Here is a 27,397-nt window from a genome sequence, read left to right as displayed (position 1 = left end):
TGGTTTGTCTAATTGCTCTGGCTAGGCTCAAGAACGATGTTGAATAGAAGTGGTGAAAGAGGGCATCCCTGCCTTGTTACAGTTCTTAGGGGAAATGCCTTCCGTTTTTCACCATTTAGAATGATATTGGTCATGGGCTTAGCGTAGGTGGCCTTTGCATGGCCTTTAAGGAATGTTCCCACTACCCCAAGTTTTTCTAGTGTTTTGAGCATGAAGGGATGCTGTATTTTATCGAAAGCTTTTTCTGCATCTATCGAAATAATCATGTGAGTCTTAACTTTAAGTCTGTTGATATGGTGAATGACATCTATTGATTTCCGAATGTTGACCAACCTTGCACCCCTGGGATAAAACCCACTTGATCATGGTGCACTATCTTTTTAATATATTTTTGTATGCGATTTGCTAAAATTTTGTTGAGAATTTTTGCATCGATGTTCATTAAGGATATTGGTCTGAAATTTTCTCTCCTTGATGTGTCTCTGGTTTAGGTATCAGGGTGATATTGGCTTTATAGAATGATTTTGGGAGGGTTCCCTTCTCTTCTATTTCATGAAATACTTTGAGAAGTATTGGAATGAGCTCTTCTTTAAAGGTTTTGTAGAACTCGGCTAAGAACCCATCTAGTCCGGGACTTTTCTTTGTTGGTAGGCTTTTGATGACTTCTTCTATTTCATTGCTTGAAATTGATCTATTTTAGTTGTGTATGTCCTTCTCCTTCAGTTTAGGCAATTCATATCTCTCTAGAAACTTGTTGATGTCTTCAAGGTTTTCTGTTTTGTGGAAGTATAGATTTTCAAAATAGCTTCTAATTATGTTTTGTATTTCACTCATGTCTGTTGTGATATTTCCTTGTTCATTCCGAATTTTAGTAATTCGAGTTTTCTCCCTCTTTCTCTTTGTTAGTGTGGCTAAGGGTTTATCATTTTTGTTTATTTTTTCAAAGTATCAACTGTTTATTTTGTTAATTTTTCCTATTTTTCCTTTTGCTTCTATTTCGTTGATTTTGGCTCTGAATTTATCTGTTTCCTGTCTTCTACTATTTTGGTATTGGTCTGCACCTCTTTTTCTAGGGCTTTGAGCTGTAGTGTTAAGTCGTTTATTTGTTGATTTCTACTTCTTTTGTTGAACGTGCTCCATGAAATAAATCTTCCTCTAAGTCCTGCTTTCATAGTGCCCCAGAGATTTTGATATGTCTTTGTTCTCGTTTACTTCTAAGAATTTTTTAATTTCCCTCCTGATGTCTTCTGTTATCCATTCATCATATAATAGTGTATTATTTAATCTCCAGGTATTGGAGAAGTTTCTGTTTTTTATTCTCTCATTCATTTCTAATTTCAATCCATTATGATCTGATAGAGTACAAGGTAGTATCTCTATCTTCTTGTCTTTGCTAACAGTAGCTTTTGGCATAAAACATGGTCTATTTTAGAGAAGGATCCATGTGCTGCTGAGAAGAAAGTTATTCGTTCTTTGTTGGATGGTATATTCTATATTATTCTTGTGTTATTGAGATCTATGGTTTCTTTATTCAATTTTTGTTTGGACGATCTATCCAGCGGTGAGAGAGGTGTCTTAAAATCACCTAGTATTATTGTGTTGTGGTCTATTTGATTTCTGGAATTGAGAAGGATTTGTTTGACGTACATGGATGAGCCAATGTTCGGGGCATAGATATTTATGATTGTTATGTCTTGCTGATTTATGCTTCCCTTAAGCAGTAGGTAATGTCCTTCTTTATCCCTTCTGACTAGTTTTGGCTTGAAGTCTGCATTATCTGAAATGAGAATGGATACTCCACCTTTTTTGCTGTGTCCATTTGCATGGTATGTTTTTTCCCATCCTTTCACCTTTAGTCTATGGGTATCTCTTTCTATGAGACGAGTCTCTTGCAGGCAGCATATTGTTGGATCTTTCTTTTTAATCCAATCTGCCAGTCTATGTCTTTTGATTGATGAGTTCAGGCCATTAACAATCAGGGTGATTATTGTGATATGATTTGTATTCCTAGTCATTTGACTCATTTTTGTTTTTTGACATGATTTGTTTTCTCCTTTATTTGGCTATTCCTTTAGGCTAGTTCCTTCCATTGCTGATTTGCATCGTTGTTTTTCATCACTTCCTCATGGAATATTTTGCTGAGAATGTTCTGTAATGCCAACTTTCTTTTAGTAAATTCCTTTAGCTTTTGTTTACCATGGAAGGATCTTATTTCATCGTCAAATCTGAAAGTAAGTTTTGCTGGGTATAAGATTCTTGGTTGGCATCCATTTTCTTTCAGGGCTTTGTAAATGTTGTTTCAGGCCCTTCTAGCTTTTAGGGTCTGGATTGAAAAATCTGCTGATATTCTTTTGGTTTCCCCCTGAATGTAATTTGATTCTTTTCTCTTGCGGCCTTTAAAATTCTGTCTTTTTGTATGTTAGGTATTTTCATAATAATGTGCCTTGGTGTGGGTCTGTTGTAATTTTGTATATTTGGAGTCCTATAAGCCTCTTGTACTTGGTTTTCCATTTCATTCTTCAGATTTGGGAAATTTTCTGATATTATTTCATTGAATAGATTGTTCATTCCTTTGGTTTGTTTCTCTAAGCCTTCCTTAATCCCAATAATTCTTAAATTTGGCCTTTTCACGATATCCCATAATTCTTGTAGATTCTGTTCATGATTTCTTACCATCTTTTCTGTTTGGCCAACTTTGTTTTCTAGATTAAATATTTTTTCTTCAATGTCTGAGGTTCTGTCTTCCAGGTATTCTATCCTATTGGTTATGCATTCTATGGAGTTTTTAACTTGGCTTATTGTTTCTTGCATTTCAAGGATTTCTGTTTGATTTTTTTTTTTAAGTATCTCTAACTCTATTGAAATGATCTCTTGCTTCCCATATTTGCTCTTTTAACTGTTGATTGGTATGTTCATTTAATGCCTGCATTTACTCTTTCATCTCCTCCTTCAATGCCTGCATTTGCTCTTTCATCTTCTCGTTTGCTTCCCTGATTATTTAAATTATGTACATTCTTAACTCCTTATTTTAATTATGTACATTCTGAACTCCCTTTCTGACATTTCTTCTGCTGTGCTGTCATTGGGTTTTATTGATATAGTATCTAGATTTGTTTGGGACATTTTCTTCCCTTGTTTTCTCATATTGGTCAGATGTCAGTGGGACTCTGTGATATTGCAGATTTCCTCTATTGGCTTATAGTGTCCCTGTAGATTTCCAGTGTATCACCTCCCAGCCTTCAGTAGCCTGAAGTCTTGGAGGAACTTGATAATGCAGTGTTTCCAAAGAAAGCTGCCCCTATCCCACTACTGGTTCCAGGGCTTGAAGCTGGCACTGTGTGGAAAGGCTCTCACTGGGGGGCCTGCTCCAGGAAGCTGGCTGTGAGGGAGGAGCCTACCGCTGGAGTGCGCAGGGCTGCCTGGGGAAGACTCTAGCTGCCCTGCCCTACTCTAATAAGCTGCCCGAATCCAGGGCTGCCACCCGGGCTGAGCTTCACTGGATGGGGAGACTCACCAGTGGCTCTATTTTAGTCCGAGTCTCTCAATGCCTCTCCTTTTTGAATCCTGGGTTCTGGAGTGACTGGAGATGCAGTCACCCTCTAGTCCGCCATCTTGGATCGCCCAGTGGAAAAAGCCTGCGGCCGGAGGGGGCAGGGCCGCCTGGAGAGCTCTCTGGCTGCCCTGCCCTGGTCCCAGAGGCTGATTGCAGGTCGAAGGTCTGTGCTGGCTTGGGGACTTGTGGTTGGCTCTGTGTAGAAAGGCTCTCACCGGGTGGTCTGCTCCGAGAAGCTAGCCTAGAAAGGCGCTTCCCCCTGGAGGGAGCCGGGCTGCTTGAGGAAGTCCCTGGCTGCCCTGTCCTGGTCTCTGAAGCAACCTACAGACCAGAGCTCACCGCGCTGGCTCAGGGACTTGGAGCTGGTTCTGTGCAGAAAGGCTCTCACTGGGGGGCCTGCTCGGAGAAGCTGGAGAATCTGGCCCTGTGGGAGGAGTCCACCGCCAGAGTGCGCAGGGCTGTCTGGGGAAGACTCCAGCTGCCCTGCCCTACTCTAATAAGCCGCCTGAATCCAGCCCTGCCGCCCAGGGCCGTGCTTCACTGGGTGGGGGAGACTCACCCCGTGGCTCCCTTTTAGTCCAAGTCTCTCAATGCCTCCCCTTCTTGAATCCTGGGTTCTGGAGCAACTGGAGATGCAGTCACCCTCTAGTCTGCCATCTTGGATCGCCCTGTCAAAGTCTAAGACTTTAAAGAAGGTTTGAAATTGAGAAAAACAATTTTGAGAGAAATCTTCCTCAGATATATTATTCCATAGTTTTAAAACAAATAATATGATGACAGTTTAATTTTTAGGTTGCTTTTATGTGGCTTGTCTTGGTTTTTATTTGTAGAAAAGACGAGGAGGGTGTTGACGGAAGACACGGCAGTGACCCACAGAGGGTCGGTGGTGGTGGCGTGCGCGTGTTAGCGGTGGGGAGGGCCTGTTTTTTATTTTTACAGACTGTATTTTGATTCATTGTTCACAAATGGGGTACATCTCTTTGTTTTTATGGTTGTGCATGATGTAGATTCAAACCATTCATGTAATCATACATGTACATAGGGTAATGATGTCTGTCTCATTCCACCATTTTTCATACCTCCCTCCCTCTCCTTGCCCCCTACAGAATCTAAAATTCCTCCATTCTTCTCTCACCCCCCCCCCACTCCCATTTTGTATCATCATCCACTTATCAGGGAAAACATTTGGCCTTTGGTTTTTTTGGGATTAGCTTATTTCACTAGCATGATATTCTCTAATTCCATCCATTTGTCAGCAAATGCCATAATATTATTCTTCTTTATGGCTGAATAATATTTATAGTATATGGAATGTGTATTTATAATAGAAGAAATCAATAGGTGGAAGATATGGATAGATAAAAGATACATTTTTCCATTGTGTATATATACCACAGTTTCTTTACCCATTCATCTGTCGAAGGGCATCTAGGTTGGTTTCACAATCTAGCTATTGTAACTTGAGCTGCTGTAAACATTGATGTGGCTGTATTACTGTAGTATGCTAATTTTAAGTCCTTAAAACTGAACTCAAAATGGATCAAGGAGTTAGGAATTAGACCAGAGACACTGCATCTAATAGAAGGCAAAGTAGGCCCAAATCTTCATTATCTTGACTTAGGATCAGACTTACTTAACATGACTCCCAAAGCACAAGAAATCAAAGCAAAAATCAATACATGAGATGAATTCAAACTAAAAAATTTTTTCTTAGCAAAGGATACAATTAATTAATTAATTAATTAATGTGAAAAGAGAGCCTACAAGTGGGAGAAAATTTTTTCCACATGCACTTCAGATAGAGCACTAATCTCCAAAATTTATAAAGAACTTACAAAACTTTACACCAAAAAAAAAAAAACAACCCCAACAATAAATGGGCCAAGGAACTGAATAGACACTTTACAGAAGAAGATATACAGGTGATTAATAAATACATGAAAAAGTGTTCAACATCTCTAGTAATTAGAGAAATGCAAATTAAAACAACTCTAAGATTTCATCTAACTCCAATTAGAATGGCTATTAACAAGGACACAAACAATATTAAATGTTGGTGTGGATGTGGGGAAAAAGGCACACTTGTACATTGCTGGTGGAGTTGCAAATTGGTGCAACCACTCTGGAAAGCAGTGTGGAGATTCCTCAGAAAAGTAGGAATGGACCCACCTTTTGATTCAATTATCCCACTCCTCAGTTTGTTTTACTTTTTGTAACACCTATTTTTTCCTTTACCTTTTTTTCTTTATCTTTTTCTCTTGCCATGTCCTCCCCCTTTTGTGTCCTTTCTCTTATTTTTTTTCCTTCCTTCTTTCTTTCCTCATATCTTCTTTCCTTCATTTACCTCCTTTCTTTATTTTCTCATTCTTTCTTTCCTTCTTTCCTCTTTCACTCCTTTTTCTTTTTCCACAGAATAGATTGTTTTATGTTGTTTTCTTTGATTGAACCACATTTCCTGTATGATACCCAATAATAAAAAGGCCTATACATCATTGGGGACATTTAAGATTATGCCCACATGATAATATTTGTACAGAATATCAGTGCTGCCCTGCCCAGAGGATTTCTTAAATGTATGAGAAAACTGTACTAAGCTTTTAAAAAATAAATGCATTATTATTTGAGTTTTGAGGAAAGCTTTACAAATATAAGATGACTTTAAAGTATGGATTATTCAGAAGATAGCAGAATAAAGATATGTTTCATTCTCATAACTAGGACTTCAATGGAGGTAATGTAGGCCAAATATTGGAAAGTCATAGCTGTGAGTCCAAGAAAACTTTGAGGATCAGACTGAGTCCTGAATAGCCTATGCATCCTAGGGATTAATAGTCAGAAAGGCAAATGCCATAATTTTATTCTTTATGACTGAATAATATTCCATTTTGTATCTATACCACAGTTTCTTTATCCATTCATCAATTGAAGGGCATCTAGGTTGGTTTCACAATCTAGCTATTGTGAATTGAGCTGCTATAAACATTGATGTAGCTGCATCACTGTAGTGTGCTGATTTTAAGTCCTTTGGGTATGGGCCAAGGAGTGGGATAGCTGGGTCAAATGGTGGTTCCATTCCAAGTTTTCTAAGGAATCTCCATACTGCTTTCCAGAGTGGCTACAGCAATTTGCAACCCCACCAGCAATGTATGATTGTACCTTTTCCCCCACATCCTTGCCAACACCTATTGTTGCTTGTATTCTTCATAATAGACATTCTAATTGGGGTGAGATGAAATCTTAGGGTAGTTTGATTTGAATTTCTCTTATTACTAGAGACGTTGAACATTTTTTTCATGTATCTGTTGATTGCTTGTAGATCTTCTTCTGTGAAGTGTCTGCTCATTTTCTTAGCTCATTTATTGATTGTGATATTTGTATTCTTGGTATAACGTTTTTAGAGTTCTTTATAGATTCTGGAAAATAGTGCTCTATCTGAAGTGTGTGTGGCAAAGATTTTCTCCCACTCTGTAGGCTCTCTCTTCACATTGTTGATAGTTTCCTTTGCTGAGAAAAGACATTTTAGTTTGACTCTATTCCAGTTATTGATTCCTGCTTTTATTTCTTGTGCTTTGGGAGTCCTGTTAAGGAAGTCTGATCCTAAACCAACATGATGAAAATTTGGATCTACTTTTTCTTCTATTAAGTGCAGGGTCTCTGGTCTAATTCCTAGGTCCTTGATCCATTTTGAGTTGAGTTTTATGCAGGGTGAGAGATAGGGGTTTAGTTTCATTTTGCTGCATATGGATTTCCAGTTTTCCCAGCACCATTTTTTGAAGAGGCTATCTTTTCTCTACTGTGTTTTTGGCACCTTTGTCTAGTATGAGATAACTGTATTTATATGAGTTTATCTCTGTGTCCTCTATTCTCTGCCATTGATCTACCTGTCATTTGCAGGTAAATGGATGGAGTTGGAGAATATTATGCTAAGTGAAATAAACCAATCCCATTAAAGCAAAGGCTGAATGATTTCTCTGATAAGTGGATGACGATACATAACAGGGAGTGGGAGGGAGGCAAGAAAGGAGGAAGGATGAATTGTATAGAGGAAAATGAGGGGTGGGGAGGGAGTGGGGGAAGGAAAAATAATAGAATGAGACAAACATCATTACCATATGTGCATGTATGATTACACAAATGGTATGACTCTACTTCATGTACAACCAGAGAAATGATACTTATACCCCATTTGTGTACATTGAATCAAAATGTGGAATTCTGGATGCTATTCATGTACTCATACTAAATTGCTTTCAACGACTAAATTCTTTGTAGCAGTGAAATATACTTAAAATGTATGATTTTTTAAAAGTAGAATGTTTGGTCAATGTGATTTGATTGAAATGCATGGGATCAAATGGTATTACACCAAACCATTGCCACATGTATGTAAATACTGCATGAGTCTAACATTCCATTCACCAATGGAGATTTTGTGAAAGGAACCTCTTTGGCCAGAATTTTCTGATGGAGGAATAAGTCAGGAATATTAAAAATATACCTCCTCAAGAAAAAAAAGTTGGAAAGGGATACAATGAGCAAATCTAAAGTTTGAAGCTGTTTCCAAAATCTGGGATTCATATTAACTTCAGTGATGGGTATAGGTAATCACCTGAGATCTAAAAGGCATGGTTTCTAAATAAATACAAATCAACAAAAGCTTTAGAAATAGAGAAATCTAATAACTCATATCAAGTTTACTAACCAAGTAGTTGGATTATTAAGTTCAAAGGTAACACACTAGTTGTCTAACAAACATGTATGAAGGTCTAACAAACATGAGGTGCTGAAGGACATAGGGAAATGAAAATGATTGCATGACCCTTGGCATCAACTCAAAAGACTGTTTATTTTAATTCTAAATTGTAGCTTATGCAAGGCTCCTTCTCTTTCATTTCCTACTCTCATTGAAACTAGAAAGTTCCAGAAAACATACTAGAGTAAGTATACAAGTAGATATGTGTATGGTGATACACCAACAAAGGTTAGAAGACACCAACTAACCACTGAGAAACCCATTACTCCATGTGGGTACTAACTTTTTAAAAGTCACAGCCTTGGACCATTTCCTTATTTCTTTGATGTTACTGTTCAGAATATTTTAGACACTATTCTTTAGGCTAATAATAGTGGTGATAAAAATAACACTCCTGGTACCATTTTTGAATGCTTACTATGTTCTAAGTACAATGCCAAGTGTTATATCTTACACATCTTAAAGCAATTCTGTGATAGTTATTATTCCACTTTACATTTGATGAAAACAGGTATAGAGAAGCAATTTGCCCTTACTTACACAATGAAATATCAGTTCTTTTATACCAAAAATTTTTCATAAAATAAGAATTTGCAAAATTTTTTTTGATTTCTTGTGTAGTGGACTTGGAATCTTGTTACTGTATCTTTAAAAAGTAAAGTTCCAATAAAAATCCATTAACTACTTTCAAATATAGCAATCCTCCTGTCCAGCTGTGAAAAGTACTAGATGATACTTATTTGCCATTTGTGTTATTTACGGTCCATGACTTTTATGGTAACTGGTTCCTATTATTGGTTTCTATTAATGTAAAACATAAGTGAACATAAATGAGGCGTGAATCATTTCTTTTTATTAGCCCCACAGTCTTCACTCAGTGCTTGCAGTAACTCCAGCTGTGTCTTGTTAGTGATAACCTATTTAAAGAAGGGATTTTTAAGAATAAGAAATATGATTAGAAATCTTCATCCATATTACTTCTTTCTTTACAACAGTGGTGAAAAAGGAGAACAATAAGTAATTAATAGCACAGCAAAATTTTGAGCTGCCTTTGATTCATATTGTGCTTCAAATGATACTAATTGGACAGTCAGTGGATTCAGTAACTAGTTTAAGTAACTACTACCCAACACTAGGCTATATTCCAAGTCACTTCACAGTGCACCTGTGGGGTTTTCCTTGCTCTGTGTTTGTGTCATTAAAAGGTTGCTCTTGGTACCAGAGTCATAGAACAATAAAGTATAGAATAATGCATAACTCTTAAAATAAGTAAAATTATGGTTTTTCCCCTATGTTTAGGGGACCACCTAGAAATTTGGCATTCACCTAAAAGCTTAATTAAAAAAAATATGTTGGGATAGAAATGTAGCTCAGTTGGCAGAATGCTTGCCTTGCATGCACAAAGGCCCTGGGTTCAATCCCCAGCACCACACACACACACACACACACACACACACACACAAATATATATATATATATAATATATATATATATATATTATATATATATATATATATATATAATTTCAGTTTATAGGATAACTTTGAAAAGTTGTACTCAGAATCTTTTAAAAATTATTTTGCTTACTTAAAAAAGAAAAGAATCATTGATTATATTAGAGGAATATGCTTTTAAAATTACAAAACAAACACCTATAACTACAAGCATGCCATTTCCATTGCACCAGGAAAACCTTTTGATGTAAGTGAGGAAACTTCTGCTTAATCTGAACCATTTTTAAGGCAATCAATTTTACTTGAGAGGTCCAATTCTGGAAAAAAAGTGATATACTTATTTCTGATATTCTTCTATTTTATAATTCAGATAAGAATAAATGAATTGATTATGTTTTAAAAATAATTAGTAAACCTACTGTACTTTGGAGATTTTCACTATTCACTAGCCTTGGTTGCAAACCATATTTCAAAAACATCTTCTGTAATAAAATACGTGCCTCATCTTGTCTTTGTCAGGGGCCATTCCGAGATTTCAATGAAGTATTGGAACAACGCTACAAACCCTTGGAGCCAACATTGAGAGTGGCAGAACCAATCAATCAGTTAAAACTGGCCAGAGAGGAGTTGAAAAGAGAGGAATGTGCACAAAATGTAAATGACAAAATGTAAGTTTTTAGCTTAAAAAATATAACTTACTATGTTTGGTGGTTTAAATTTTCTAATATTTTCTCTGTCCTTATATTGTAAAGAAATTTCTTTTGTTAAGAACATTTAAATCCACCTATCTAGAAGCAATAATTTTACAACATGTTCCTATTGTAAATGATGTCAATATTGATGCAAAAAATATATACATATTCCTCAAGAAATGTATGTACTGACCTCCTAAATATGTACATATGCATTTCTCAAAGGAAAAGAATAATGAATGGCATTTTAAGATGGATAAGTAACAAGTATGCATCAGTAAAGATAATATATTTAATTAGCTAATGAAGGCATATGTATTTCTGATACTTCTAAAATAAGATCTAATAAAACAAAAATATTTTATTAACATGGACTAAGTTCCATTTGGATACACTAATATAAACATTCTAGATTGAAAAAATAAAAGGTTACTGATGACTAAGGAAGATGACAGAAAAAGAAGATGATCTAATAGTATATGCAATTTTACATTACTTTGTTAGCATCAGTGATTTTGAGTCTTGATTCAGATGTCTTCCTCCAAGGTATTTACTCTCTGAGGTAACTTGTCACCAATAGAAATCATATATGATTATAAATAGACTATTTTAAATCTAGAATGGCCTTATTTTTATTAGTGTTATAATCCTATATGCCTCATGCATTTGTCATTGCAATGTATCTTATAGTAATTCTTAGTATTATTTATATATTAAATGATAGTAACTATTAACATAAATTTTTATAATTGCAATAATTTTAGTAAAATATAAGCTACTCTTACAAATTCTCCTATAATAGTATATACTACAACATATAAAATTGCCATTATTTATGGTTATTTACATAATATGTTATTAGGTATGAATTATCATTTAATATGTTATATAGTAATAATTTATATAATAGTAATGATCACAAAATATATTAGAAGTGTATTTTGTTTTATAAAGAAGGTAGAATTGCCTGTTATCCTTCATAGTATATTTTGGATCATTTTATTATTCAGAAAAGATATATGAAATATGTTTTATTATAATCATAAATTTCTGAAGGCTCTTTTTTTTTTACCTTTGAATTGGACACTCATATTTTCCTTTAATTATATTTTTGCTAACCTTTAAAATGAACAAATATGAATTAAATCAAAAGAATTTTTTTCTTATTTTAATTAATTACTCCTTCACTGAAATATTCTGATGCCTGACTACCACTCATTATTTTGTTTCTTCCCAATAACATTTTTTTAATTTTAATTAAAAATCATAAATTTACATAGGGCAATGTTGTTTGATTCATTTTCTATTTTTTTCCCTTCCCCCCCTCCCCTCCCACCCCTCTTTTCCCTCTATACATTCCTTTCTTCCTCCATTCTTACCAACCCTCCTTATCCCTAACCCTAAACCTAACCCTAATCCTAACACTACCCCTCCTACCTACCCCCCCCCCATATGTCCTCATCCGCTTATCAGCGAGATCATTCGTCCTTTTAGTTTTTTGAGATTGGCTTATCTCACTTACCATGATATCCTCCAATTTCATCCATTTGCCTGCGAATGCCATAATTTTGTCATTCCTCAATGGTGGAGTAATATTCCATTGTATATATATGCCACAGTTTCTTTATCCATTCATCAACTGAAGGGCACCTGGGTTGGTTCCACAATCTGGCTATAGTGGAATTGAGCAGCTATGAAACATTGATGTGGCTGTATCTCTGTAGTATGCTGATTTTAAGTCCTTTGGGTATAGGCCAAGGAGTGGGATAGCTGGGTCAAATGGTGGTTCCATTCCAAGCTTTCTGAGGAATCTCCATACTGCTTTCCAGAGTGGCTACACTAGTTTGCAACTCCACCAGCAATGTATGAGTGTACCTTTTTCCCCACATCCTCACCAACACCTATTGTTGCTTATGTTCTTGATAATTGCCATTCTAATTGGGGTGAGATGGAATCTTAGGGTGGTTTTGATTTGCATTTCTCTTGTTACTGGAGATGTTGAACATTTTTTCATATATCTGTTGATTGCTTGTACATCTTCTTCTGTGAAGTGTCTGTTCATTTCCTTAGCCCATTTGATGATTGGATTATTTGTATTCTTGGTGTAGAGTTTTTTGAGTTCTTTATAGATTCAGGATATTAGCGCTCTATCTGAAGTATGAGTGGCAAAGATATTCTCCCACTCTGTAGGCTCTCTCTTCACATTACTGATAGTTTCCTTTGCTGAGAGAAAGCTTTTTAGTTTGAATCTATCCCAGTTGTTGATTCTTGCTTTTATTTCTTGGGCTATGGGAGTCCTGTTAAGGAAGTCTGCTCCTAAGCCAACAAGTTGAAGGTTTGGACCTACTTTTTCTTCTATAAGAAGTGTATTTTGTTATATAAAGAAGGTAGAATTGCCTGTTATCCTTCATAGTATATTTTGGATCATTTTATTATTCAGAAAAGATATATGAAATATATTTTATTATAATCATAAATTTCTGAAGTCTCTTAAAAATACAAATTTTCACATGAACTGACATAAAATGGTAAAATTTCAAGAAATTGTATAATATTTTAATCTTATAGTTATTATTTGAAGTGAAAATAATTAGTTATAGTGTATTTAGCAGATTCTTTCAGTAATAGATTGAGTTAACCTAATATATGATGAATAAAAAAATAAGAAACTTTTCTTTTCAGTTGGTTTTGGGGAGGTATATTAGTTTTACCACAAAAATTGTAGAAGATAAATTCTGCTCAGACTTAGCCTAAATATGCAATTTAGCGATACATATCCAAAACAGATTACTCAGGATTATTTTTCTATTTTCAACAATGCTATGGTTTAAGAAGTAGTGAGATTAATTGCTGAAATAATTGAGATGATTGTTATCCCACTGATATTTCTGCAGAAAACATTATATATAAAAGGTACTGCAGTATCCTTTCTTAGTATCTTCCTTGATAATCCTAGAAAGATCAGAATCATGTTATCCCCACAGATACATGCTTAACTTGTAGTTTTTCATAGAATATGCTTAAATATTATCAGTGTCTCTGGTGTTGCTGATCACCTTTATCCTGATGTTTTCAGAGACTGAAAGGTGTTTCTAGGGTTATCAAACCTGTCGCCACCCATGGCAACAGTCGCGGATATTGTTACCGCCTGCAGCAACAATTGCACGGGTATTTATCGGAGGTGGACTGGAAACGAACTACTACTATCTTTCTTTTTGTGGGCTGCTTTCTTGCTTGTTTGTTAGTTTATAGAGGAAGAGAGGCTTTGAGAGGAGAGAGAAACAAAGGCTTTGCATAAGAGAGAGTCTTTGCTTAAGAGAGAAACTTGGCTTATCGGAGAGGTTACACTTTCAGAGATGCTACTTCTTAGAGTTCTGCTGCTGCTTCTTAAAGGTGCATCCTACATCCTGTGTCCTAAAGGTGCATGCTAGAAGTGCGTGCTAAAGTTGCATCCCAAGTACTGTGATCTGTGATCTGTGATCTGCCATCTGCCTTCTGGGATCTATCAGAGGTGCTGCTTAATATGTGCTTATTCCGGTTATCCGTGGTGCTTCCTATAGGTGTGTCTTATATACCTAAGGCAGCCAATCAGCTTAGGATTAGCACAATTGAGGCATGCTCCTCAGTACCAATCAAGAAAGAATGAGGAATATCTGTTGACCACTAGCACAAAGGAGACATTATCTAATCAGGCAAAAGTAGATCACGCCATGTTAACACTAACTATGCGCCACCTCTTGGCTCAACACCAGCCACCATCTTAGGGTTACCCAAACATGTCTTCTGCACAAACCAATCTGAAACAAAGTTGAAAATGCTTAAGAAATTACTTATAGGTTCAAAACCCATAATTTAGCAACTAAGGTAAACAATTGGTCTTAGCAATTAGCCTAAGGAAAATTCCACTATTAGGAGGAATGAAACACTGATATTTTATAGCTTCTTCTGAAACCACTTTGGTTTTTATATATTGGATAACAGCTAATTATATCTTGTGCAGCAAAAGAAATGTTAGAAATTTGAGTTTCATATCTCTGTTGATAGTAATTCTGTGAAAGAAATTAAGAAAAAGTATACTCTTATCATAGAGATATATAGTTTTGTAATGCAAACTGTCCTTTTGCCATGTGACTGGTGTTACGTATAAGGACTTAAAGCCAGTATGTTTATTACCATCCCAGGGTCTTATTCAGGAACTCTCCATATAGATGAGTTCTATTTCTATTTTTAAGTTTTCAAAAATGGTAGTACTGTATCTGAGAGTTTGATAAATTTAGCAATTTCTTTTTCCTATTGCTATGAAAAATACAATGTTTTAGTAGAAGGAGGATGAGCTTTAAAACTAGAACTATGTGAGCTCAAATCTTGGCTCCCTTACACAACAGCAACATGATCCCCGAAGCACTATTTAGCCTCCTCTGAAGCACTATTTCCCTGTATGTAAGGTGAAGATAGAGATATTACATTTAAAAGTTGTCATGATCATTAAACAAGATAATGAGTATAAAGTGCCAGGAGCATGGAAGTGTCTTAATAACAAGACAATTTTAACAGAATTTGTTTTGGCTATAAACATAATTCTACTTGTAAAGCATAAAAGAAGGGACAGGAAATCACAAACTTCAAGATAGGATGGATTTCACCCCTAGTCTAAAGAACCAAAGTTAAAGGAGGACCATGAGCAGAACTCTTCATAAGCAACAGTATCCTAACTTTTTAAAAAGATTTCTCATTAGTTTTCTAAAAGGTAGATTTCTCTGAGGGTATTACTCTTCTAGGGCTGCCATACCAAAGTATCAGGAACTAGGTGGTTTGAACAAAAATTTATGGTCTGAAAGTTCTGGAGGCTGGCAATCTGAATTGAAGGCATTGTCAGAATTGGTTTCTTCTGAGGACTGTGAAAAAATTCTATTCATGCTTCTCCCCTCTATTTTTCACTAGTTTGCTGTCAATCTCTTGCTTTTCTTGGCTTGTAGAAGCATCTCTGCCTGCCTTCATCTTCACATGATAATCTTGTGCCTGCCTGTATCCAAAATTCCCTTGTTATAAAGACACTAATCATTAGATTTATGAGCATTGATCTTACATCCTGCTACTTTACTGAATTTACTAATGAGTTCTAAATGTTTTTTGGTGGAATTTCCCGGTTCCTCTAAATATATAATTGTGTCATCAGCAAATAAGTGTGGCAGGCAGAACCCGGGGCCCAGGGTTATGCCACGTGCATCCAAAGATGGCGACTGGCAGAGAGCAAACGACGTTCTGATTATGCATGGAGAAAGGCAGAAAGCGTTTACAATTGGCTGTATTATAATCAGTTCAGCTGCCTAGTGCGTGGACAGATATACTTTACATGTACACTTGAGCGAGTGATTGCTTGACCTTTAACAGGATTGGATGGACATATCTGGTTACAATTGCTTATGCATGAGACTGCTTATATATTGAGGGTGTTATTTGAATAAAGGGGAAGCTGCTTGATGAACTTTTGAAGTGTACGTGTCTTCTGTCCGCTGGTTGGGCTGTAAGTGCGAGAAGCGGTGGATTTAGGTAAGTGAAAAGAGCAAGAAGCCGTGCTGAACTATTTGGAGCAAGCCAGGCAAAGAAGCCGTGGTTTTCCTCCATAACCAGAGCTGCTTGAAGCAGCCCTGGGGCAAGCAGCGGTTCGCGATAATTGGTGGCCTGGACTGGGATCAAACGAGGATCAAACTGGGAAATGGTTGAGTGCTCAGGTATATAAAAAACAGTTTTGCTAGCGTAATTAACAAGAAGGTTTCCCTATTTGAGGGAACGGTTACCTTAAGGTTTTAACTGAAGGTTCCCCTAGAGAGGAATATTAACAGAAGATTCTCCTAGAGAGAGAATATATTTAAAGGCTGTCCCAAGAGACAGCAAAGGACGTCCCATAACAAATATGTGTAAATTAATATTTGTGTTACCTTTTCTTGTTTGGTTTCCGTTTGTTGTTGTTATAGCGTTGTGTACATTTGTTTGTTTCTGTCTGACTTCCAAAAAAACCAAAATCTCAAAAACAGTTAAGAGAAGGGGAAAAAATATTAGAAACTATAAAAGAACAATCAAGTGAAGCTTCTGAAAGAGAAAGTAGATGTTCAGACCTCTGTGCCTCCACCAGAGCAGTATTAACTTCAGAGATGGGAGTACAGCCAATACCAACTTCAGCTGTCGGCCCATTACCTAAAGGAACAGTGGGACTAGTTCTGGGGAAGAGTTCTTCTGCTTTAAAAGGATTAAATATTGTCCCTGGAGCTATAGACCCTGATTTTACAGGAGAAATAAAAATCCTTGCTTCTTCACCAAGAGGTATAGCAATAATAACTCAGGGTGATCGCATAGCACAATTGTTGGTTTTACCCAGTTGCTATGATCAATATCCATCAAAAAATATTATTAAGGGAAATAAAGGGTTAGGTTCTACTGGCCAAAATATGGTCATGTTAACATGGGGTTTAAAAGATAGGCCTATGACAAAGTTAGTGATAGAAGGCAAAAGTTTTGAAGGCTTATTAGATACTGGGGCTGACAAAAGTATTATCAAAATTACAGAATGGCCAAAAGCCTGGCCACTTCAACAGGCAGATCAGACTTTAAGGGGAGTGGGTATGGCTTCCAAACCTAACAAAAGTGTAGCCATATTAAAATGGAAGGTGGCTAACCAGGAGTTATGTTCTGATACTGCCTGACGTAATGCAGTTGTGGGCAGTCCTCAATGGAATCTAAACATGCTGACAAGCCAAGGCACCATATGAAGAGCAAGGTAATCAGATTAATTTCCACCCCAGTGTGTATCAACAAATTAACCCTCAACTTTTAATCTATCCTTATATGGATGATATTTTGCTAGCTCATAAGGAAAAACCTGTCTTAGAGGCAATGTTATAATCCCTTACTAAGTCACTTGAAAGATGGGGCTTACATATCACCATTAATAAAGTACAAATGACAGACACCAAAACTTCCTGGATCTATCATAAATCAAACTATGGTTAAACCCATAATAATTACCATTCAGGTGGACGAGCTTAGAACTTTAAATGATTTTCAAAAACTTTTGGGTGATATTAATTGGATTAGACCTTACCTTCATTTACCCACTTCAAGTTTGGGCCCCCTGTTTGGTATTCTTGAAGGTGATTCTGACCCTCTTACTAAGCGAGTGCTTACCCCTAAGGCTCGAACAGCTCTCAAGCTTGTTGAAACAGCTATGGAAAAGGCTCATCTTGATCGTATTGACCTAACTAAGCCTTTCTCATTCATTGTCTTGGCCACAAATAAGTTACCCACAGGAGTGTTTTTAGCAAAAGGATCCTATTCTATGGGTTTCACATGAATTATGCCCCTAACAAGTCTTAGCCTTGTTACTGAATCTGTGGCAGAATTAATCCTGAAGGCATTAAAAGTATCCCTTTCCACCTTTGGATCACATCCCTCGACTATCACTACTCCATATACTACTGATCAGATACAATATCTTATTAATAATTCAAATTCATGGGTGGTAGTCTTTACTAGTACTTCTGCTGTGTTTGACAATCATTTGCCATCTGATCCTCTTCTCCAATTTGGAGTCAACATCCTATAATTTTTCCTAAGTCACCCGAAAAGAACCTATTACAGGAGCTACCCTTATATTTACTGACGGATCAAAAAATGGTACGGGTGCTATTACTATAGATAATGTTACAGAAACATTGTTGTTTAATACTCTATCTGCACAACAAACAGAACTATTAATAGCTATAGAAGTATTCAAAACCCACCATGAACCTTTTAAACTATTCTCTGTTAGCAAATACGTTGTTAATGCTGTGCAAATATTTAGAATTAACTGGTATGATTTCCCTCACCTCCACAATTACTAATATTTGCAAAGTTTACAAAAACTTACTTGGGACAGAAAAAAAATCCTTTTTGGGGGGGACATATTCAGGTCCTTTAAGTTTACACAATTATTTAACAGACATGGCCGCCAGAGACCCACACATCTTTAATATGCTTGAAAATGCAAAAACTTTTCATTCCAAATTTCACGTAAATGATTCCACTCTATGCACAGGCTATAAAATTACTAAGGCAATAGCTCGAGACATAGTCAAGTCTTGTGCTAAATGTGTTACATTTATTCCTAACCCCTCATTAGGAGTAAATCCAAAAGGGCTTCAGCCCAATCATATTTGGCAAATGGATGTAACTCATTATTCAGAATTTGGAAAACTACAATTCATTCATGTGTCTATTGATACCTTTGCAGGATTTATTATGGCCTCTGCTCATACTGGAGAAAAAACCAAAGATGTAATAACACACTGTTCACACTCTTTCTCCATCCTAGGAGTTCCCAAACAAATTAAAACAGATAATGGTCCTGGATATACATCCCAGACCTTTGAACAATTTTGTTCTACCTTTGATATTCAACATGTCACAGGAATTCCCTATAATTCTACTGGACAAAGCATGGTTGAGCATGCCCATTTAATGCTTAAAAACATGCTTTATAAAGAAAAAGGGGGAATAGGGGTATCATACAGATCCCCAAAAGACAAATTGTCTGTTGTCTTGTTCATTTTAAATTTTTTAAATCTTGATTCTGAGGGCCGATCGGCTGCTGACTGTCATTCAGAGCCTAATAAAAAGCATCTACCTCAAGTGCTCTGGAAGAACATTCAGGATAATGGAAAGGCCCAGATCCAGTATTAATCTGGACCCGAGGGTCTGTTTGTGTTTTCCCACAGGATGCACAATCGTCAATTTGGGTGCAGGAGAGATTGGTCAAGGCCTCAACAGAGATCCAAAAACAGGAAGAAGATGAGGAGACTTCTCTTGCTGATGGTGCTGGTGAATCCTCACCAAATTAATGGAGGAGACTCACATGAACTATGGGGGATAGTGAAGATGTGGCCCTATCCTGTACCCCTCACCGACTCCTCTATTCTATATCCTCCTAACTTTACAACATTTGGCCACATTTCTGCAGTCTGCTGTTCTATGGGGAAAATAATGGTTTACGTTTTTGTCCAGGGGAGGTCTTTTGTGTGTTGTATCTGTCCTGTGCATATACAAAATGCATATACATCCATGCAGAAAAACAGCCATTATTCGCCAAGCTCTTGTAGCAATTGACGCTGGCTCATCCCCCCAAGTCTGGTTTATTATGCTGGACCGGTAGCCAATGACAGGTAAGATTCATGGGGAGCTCATACCAACCTAAGACAGGAAATGAGGGCTAGAGCCTCATTGTCCAAAGACGGGTAAGGATGTTGGTATGCTGTGGACAACCTAAGACAGGCACAGTCCCTTTTATAAACAGAAAGGGGGAGTTGTGGCGGGCGGAACCCGGGGCCCAGGGTTACACCATGTGCATCCAAAGATGGCGACTGGCAGAGAGCAAATGGCATTCTGATTATGCATGGAGAACGGCAGAAAGCGTTTACAATTGGCTATATTATAATCAGTTCAGCTGCCTAGCGCGTGGACAGATATACTTTACATGTACGCTGGAGCGAGTGATTGCTTGACCTTTAACAGGATTGGATGGACATATCTGGTTACAATTGCTTATGCATGAGACTGCTTATATATTGAGGGTGTTATTTGAATAAAGGGGAAGCTGCTTGATGAACTTTTGAAGTGTACATGTCTTCTATCCCGCTGGTCGGGCCGTAAGCGCGAGAAGCGGCAGTTTTTAGGTAAGTGAAAAGAGCAAGAAGCCATTGCTGAACCGCTTGGAGCAAGCCAGGCAAAGAAGCCGTGGTTTTCCTCCATAATCAGAGCCCCTTGAAGCAGCCCTGGGGCAAGCAGTGGTTCGTGGTAAATAGGGATAGTTTTGAGTTTTTCTTTTCTACTCATACCCTGTAATTTCCTTGGTCTGTCTAATTGCTCTGGCTACAGTTTTGAGGACAGTGGTTGAATAGAAGTGGTGAAAGAGGGCATCCCTGCCTGTTCCAGTTTTAGGGGGGAATGCTTTCAGTTTTTTCACCATTTAGAATGATATTGGCCATGGGCTTAGCATAGATGGCTTTTATAATGTTTAGGAATGTTCCCACTATCCCAATTTTTTTTAGTGTTTTGAGCATGAAGGGATGCTGTATTTTATCAAATGCTTTTTCTGCATCTATCAAAATAATCATGTGATTCTTAACTTTAAGTCTGTTGATATGGTGAATGACATTTATTGATTACTGAATGTTGACCAACCTTGCACCCCTGGGATAAAACCCACTTGATCGTGGTGCACTATCTTTTTAATATATTTTTGTATGCGATTTGCTAAGATTTTGTTGAGAATTTTTGCATCAATGTTCATTAAGGATATCGGTCCGAAATTTTCTTTCCTTGATGTGTCTCTGTCTGGTTTAGGTATCAGGGTAATATTGGCTTCATAGAATGAGTTTGGGAGGGTTCCCTCCTCTTCTTTTTCATGAAATACTTTGAGAAGTATTGGAATGAACTCTTCCTTAAAGGTTTTGTAGAACTCGGCTGAAAACCCATCTGGTCCCGGACTTTTCGTTGTTGGTAGGCTTTTGATGACTTCTTCTCTTTCATTACTTGAAATTCATCTATGTAAATTGTGTATGTCCTCCTGATTCAGTTTAGGTAATTCATATGCCTCTAGAAACCTGTTGATGTCTTTGAGATTTTCCATTTTGTTGGAGTATAGATTTTCAAAATAGCTTCTAATTATGTTTTGTATTTCAATCGTGTCTGTTGTGATATTTCCTTGTTCATTCCTAATGCATTTTTATACATAAGTGATGAACCTTCAGAAAGAGAAGTTAGGAAAACCACCCCATTCACAATAGCATCAAAAATAAAATAAAATACTTCGGAATCAATCTCACAAATGTGGTGAAAGACCTCTACAATTAGAACTACAGAACACTAAAGAAAGAAATTAAAGAAAACATTAGAAGATGGAAAGATCTTCCATGTTCTTGGATAGGAAGAATTAATATTGTCAAAATGGCCATACTACCAAAAGTGCTATACAGATTCAATGCAATTCCAATTAAAATCACAATGACGTACCTTACAGAAATAGAGCAAGCAATCATGAAATTCATCTGGAAGAATAAGAAACCCAGAATAGCTAAAGCAATCCTTAGCAGGAAGAGTGAAGCAGGGGGTATCGCAATACCAGACCTTCAACTCTATTACAAAGCAAAAGTAACAAAAATGGCATGGTATTGGCACCAAAATAAACAGGTAGATCAGTGGTAGAGAATAGAGGACATGGACAGAATCCCAAATAAATACAATTTTCTCATACTAGACAAAGGGGCCAAAAATATACATGGAGAAAAGATAGCCTCTTCAACAAATGGTGCTGGGAAAACTGGAAAACCATATGCAACAGAATGAAACTAAACCCCTATCTCTCACCCTGCACAAAAATCAACTCAAAATGGATCAAGGACCTTGAAATCAGACCAGAGACCCTGCATCTTATAGAAGAAAAAGTAGGTCCAAACCTTCAACATGTCGGCTTAGGATCAGACTTCCTTAATAGGACTCCCATAGCACAAGAAATAAAAGCAGGAATCAATAACTGGGATAGATTCAAACTAAAAAGCTGTCTCTCAGCAAAGGAAACAGCGAAGAGAGAACCTACAGAGTGGGAGAAAATCTTTACCACTCATACTTCAGATAGAGCACTTATTTCCAGAATATATAAAGAACTCAAAAAAGTTTACACCAAGAATACAAATAACCCAATCAACAAACAGGCTAAGGAAATGAACAGATAGATACTTCACAGAAGAAGATGTACAAGCAGTCAACAGATATATGAAAAAATGTTCAACATCTCTAGTAATAAGAGAAATGCAAATCAAAACTACACTAAGATTCCATCTCACCCCAATTAGAATGGCGATTATCAAGAATACTAGCAACAATAGGTGTTGGCAAGGATGTGAGGAAAAAGGTACACTCATACATTGCTGGTGGGGCTACAAATTAGTGCAGCCACTCTGGAAAGCAGTGTGGAGTTTCCTTAGAAAATTTGGAATGGAATCACCATTTGACCCAGCTATCCCACTCCTTGACCTATACCCAAAGGGCTTAAAATCAGCATACTACAGAGATACAACCACAACAATGTTCATAGCTGCTCAATTCACAATAGCCAGATTGTAAAACCAACCTAGATGCCCTTCAATTGATGAATGGATAAAGAAACTGTGATTATATACATATAAAGTTTCTTTATATATATATATATATATATATATATATAATCACAGTTTCTTTATGTGTATATATATATATATATATCTCAATATTACTTAGCCATAAAAAATAATAAAATTATGGCATTTGCAGGCAAATGGATGAAATTGGAGAATATCATGCTAAGTGAGATTAGACAATCTCAAAAAACCAAAGGATGAATGATCTCCCTGATCAGTGGATGATGACACATAATGGGGGTTTGGAGGGGGCAAGAATGGAGGAAAGAGGGACTCTATAGAGGGAAAAGCAGGGTGGGAGGGGTGGGGGGAAGGAAAAAAAATTAACAGAATGAATCAAAAACTATTACCCTAGGTAAATGTATGGTTACACAAATGGTATGCCTCTACTTCATGTACGAACAGAGAAACAAGATGTATCCTATTTGTTTACAATACAAATAAATTTTAAAAATATAAAAAAAAATTAAAAAAGACACTAATCATATTGGATTAGGGGCCCACCCTACTCCAGTGTGACCTTATCTTTACTTATTATATCTGCAATGAACCTATTTTCAAATAAGATTATCTTACAAAGTTCTAGGGATTAGGACTTCAGCCAACCCTGCGAGTTGAATTGTGTTGTGGGAGAACATGATCCAAGCCATAACACTTAGCACGTACCTAGGTAACTCTTAGAATGGCAATATGCTTCTTACTAATTACAGGTTTATAGGTGAAAGTTATTATTTACATATATTCATTTAAGGAAGCACAAAATAATAATTTATACATCAATCTGGATTATAGAGATTTTTTTGGAAGTCATTTTAAAACTTTGTTCTTGTTCTTAAAGAAGCTCATCCCATTTTCTCATGAATTCTTAATGAAAATTATTTTTTTTATTCGTATGTCTATCTTTAAGAAGCTACGAAATGAAGCAAATAAAAAGTATTGTCAAGAACCCTTTCTGTGAGAAGCTGTCATCTAGATATTTTGAGAAATAAAGAATATTTATTGATTCAACAAGTGTTTACATTTCTGGAATAGTTCTAGGCTTTAGGGATGTGGCAATAAATAAAATGAAGTCTCTACTTTCATGGAACTCATGATATAGTTTGAAACCTAACCAAGTAAATTAATGGAATTCTAAGTAAGAATTACCAAGTACTTGATAAACTGGTCAAGTGTGTGTTAAAACAATGTCCCTCCCTCAGGACATTTTATTTTTCTCTTTCCCCATTTTTTATTGGTACAAATGATGGATTTGTTGTTGCATAATCATACATGCACACATTATAACAATATCATTTGGTCAATATCACTCCCCAGCACCTCCCCATTCTTCTCCTGTTCCTGTCCCTGGGTTCCTTTCTTCTACTGACTTCCCTTTGATTTTCATGAGATTCCCCACCTCACCTTTCTTTTCCACTCCAGCTTCCACATATGAGAGAAAACATTACCACGCTTGACCTTCTGAGTTTGGCTTATTTTGCTTATCACAATGGTCTCTACTTCCATTTTCCTGGCAAAGAAATAACTTTTTCTTTATGGTTGAAAGAAAACTTCATTGTGTATATATACCACATTTTCTTTATCCATTTATCTGGTGATAAGGCACCTAGGTTGGTTCCCTAGTTGAGCTATTGTGAATTGTGCTGCTATGTGCATGTATCACTGTAGTATGATTTAATTCTCTGGGATAAATACCAAGGAGTGGTATAGCTTGGTCATGTGATGGTTCCATTCTTAATCTTTTACGGAACCTCCATACTGATTTCCATAGTGCTTGTACTAATTTTCAACCCCATCAACAGCATTAAAGTGTTCCTTTTTCTCCACATTCTCTCTGCATTTGTTATGTTTGTATTCTTGAAGACTGCTGTTTTGACTGGTATGAGATGAAATTCCAGTGTAGTTTTGATTTGCTTTTCCCTAATTACTAATTATGTTGAACTTTTTAAATATGTGTTTTTGGCCATTTATATTTCTTCTCTTTGGAGGAAAGTGTCTTTGAGTTTTTTCTTGTTAAGTTTAAGGCAAAATATCAAAGCTGGCATCATCCCAATACCTGACTTCAAATTACAGTACAAATCTATAGTAACAAAAACTGCATGATACTGGCATAAACAATGGTATGGGATAGAAGACACAGAGACAAGCCCACAAATGTACAGTCATCTGATCCTTGACAAACATACACTGGAGAACAAACAGCCATTTAATAAATGGTGCTGGGGAAGCTGGTTATCCTTGTGTGGAAGAATGAGACTAGACCCTTATCTCTCACCTTGCACACAAATCAACTCAAAAATGTATCAAAGACTTAGGAATTAGAACAAAAACTATGCAACTTCTAGAAGAAAATATATGGTCATCACTCCAAATATAGGTACAAGCAGTGACTCTCTGACAAGAGCCCTAATGCTCAGGAAATAATGCCAAGATGTAATAAATGAGATGGCATGAAATTAAAAACTTCTGCACAGCAAAGGAAACAATTAGAACAAGACAACCTATAGAGTAGGAGAAAATCTTTGCCATCTACTCTTCCAACAGAGGATTAATATCTGAAATATATAAATAACTCAAAAGACAGTATTTTTTAATGTAGAATTTGTTTAGGTCTCTGATGACCTAAGGAAAGTATGTTGTTGTTGTTTGTTTATTTGTTTGTGGGACTGGATCAAATGCAATACCTTGCATATCACTAGGTAAGCACTCTACCACTGAGTTACATCCCCAGTCCCTCTAGGATAGTGTTCTTAACAGATGTTTTAGTCAGCGTTTTGCTGCTGTGACTTAAAAGTTTTGATCAGCACAATTACAGAAGATTTTATTTGAGGGCTCACAGTTTCAGAGGTCTTAGTCCATAGAAAGCCAGCTCCATTCCATGGGGCTCAAGGTGAGGCAGAACATCATGGTGGAAGAGCATGGCAGAGGGAAGCAGTTTGCCTCATCAGGAAGCAGAGAGACAGAGTCTCCACTCTCCAGATACAAAATATATACTGCAAAGCCACATCCAATTCCAATCACTCCAGCCACACCGCACCACTTCAATTAATCCCATTAAGGATTAATTCACTGATTGGGTTAAGACTCCTACAGTCCAATCATTTCTCCTCTGAACCTTCCTGCATTGTCTCACATGTGAGCTTTTGCAGGACAATTCACATCCAAACCACAACAGAAAAGGAACTTAATTGGTTCCTGTGAATGATAGTTAAGATTTTGATAAAGAAGAGAAAGTAGATAAACTTAGGTTAAAGATATGAAAAAAGTTATGCTTGAAAAAGTTGACAGAAACTAGTTTTCATGTTAGAAGGCAGTCGCAAGAAAAATTGTGAAAAACTTCAGGAGTTTGAGGATTTATCCTATAGGCAATAGAAAATTATTTAAGGCTTCTGAGAAAGAGCATGTTATAAAAAGAATATGAATTTGTTGATTATGAGACAGATGTATTTGAGAAGAAATATGCTGGAAGCAGCGAAACCCCTTAGGAAAGTATTGCAGTAATTTTGGTGAGAGGTAATGGGATGGAATTAAGCCGATGGCAGGATTCAGGCTTCTACTCTTTTTTTCTTTACTTTCTTCTTCTTTCTGTATAGAATCTTAGTGATTGCTTCTATTTGAGAGACTTCAACTACCATGTCTATGCCAATGATTTCCATTCTAAATCTTGAAGATCTTGCTCCTAAATACTGGAGTTATATTTTCAACTGCTGTCTTCATTTCTATCTCTACCAGATGTCCTAAACTTAGTACACAACCCATTAGCCTGCTTCTTCTTGGTATGTGAACTGCAGTACCAACTATCTGCTTAAGCTCTACTTGGGAGTTATCTCTTCTTATCCACCATCACCCCATATCCTATCAGTCCTCAAGTCCTCTTTATTCTACCTGTCAAGTATCTTTCAAATTCAGCCTTTCTTCTCTTTTGTATGTTTATTGCTTGCTTTAAATGTCATAAAAAACACCTTCTGTCTGTTTTAGTCAGTCTTTCTCTCTCTGTGTATTTTACCACACTAACACTAATGAAGTTTAGTCATGCCACTATGCAGCCAAATGTTTTTCAGTGACTTTTTACCTCTTCTACAATAAATTTGAATTCCTTCTGCCAGATACAGGTCCTTCCTCATCTGACCCCATCTTATTTCTCTAGTTAATCTTTGCCACATTCCACAAGGAACTAGAGATTCTCTGCTATTCCATTCTTTTTTATGTCTCATGTTCTCTCCTTTTCTGTAAGCAATTTCCTACTCCCTTATTTACTCAATTTTTTCAAATCCATCAAAATAATAAAAAGGATTTGTTTCCTTTATCAAAAATTGAAACCATAGCACATATATATTTTAGAAACTTTAACCATTATTCAGTGATTCCTAGTTATGTTTTCCAGAGGACACTCCTGTCAATCATTTCTTGTGCATTTATTCAGTAATTTTGTTTACATATAGTTATATATGTATTTGGGTTCCTTTATTTAAATATGGCAGAATGTTATACACATTTTACTTATTTATGAAAGTTAGTGATCAGAGAGTATTATAGGTTTGAAATTTACAGATGACAGTTCAAGGAATATTTTTAGATGTGGAATGGTTGGGACCATGTAACTTGTTTAGATGAAATGGAAAAGAAGTCATTTAGAGGTGCAAGAAATGAGATGCTACCATGATATCAGAACTCTCAAAGTTAATGTTTACTCATTTAACAGCACAGGTAGAATAGAGTGGGCAATGATACACTAGGTG

General features: G+C 36.5%; 1 protein-coding gene across 4 annotated transcripts in view; it reads left to right on the top strand.

The window, feature by feature from the left end:
- The window catches only part of SPATA17 (spermatogenesis associated 17), a 279,874-nt gene that overhangs the window by 143,736 nt on the left and 108,741 nt on the right, over positions 1–27,397 (top strand). For all 4 annotated transcript variants that reach the window (XM_079107174.1, XM_079107176.1, XM_079107173.1 and 1 more), the window contains one exon: positions 10,280–10,428. In XM_079107174.1, coding sequence (XP_078963300.1) covers positions 10,280–10,428 — 149 coding nt within the window. The remainder of the gene's footprint in view (positions 1–10,279; positions 10,429–27,397) is intronic.

Source organism: Sciurus vulgaris (assembly GCF_902686455.1).
Source record: "Sciurus vulgaris genome assembly, chromosome: 12".
Taxonomy (NCBI): Eukaryota; Metazoa; Chordata; class Mammalia; order Rodentia; family Sciuridae; genus Sciurus; species Sciurus vulgaris.
This window is presented reverse-complemented; position numbering and strand designations above follow the sequence as displayed.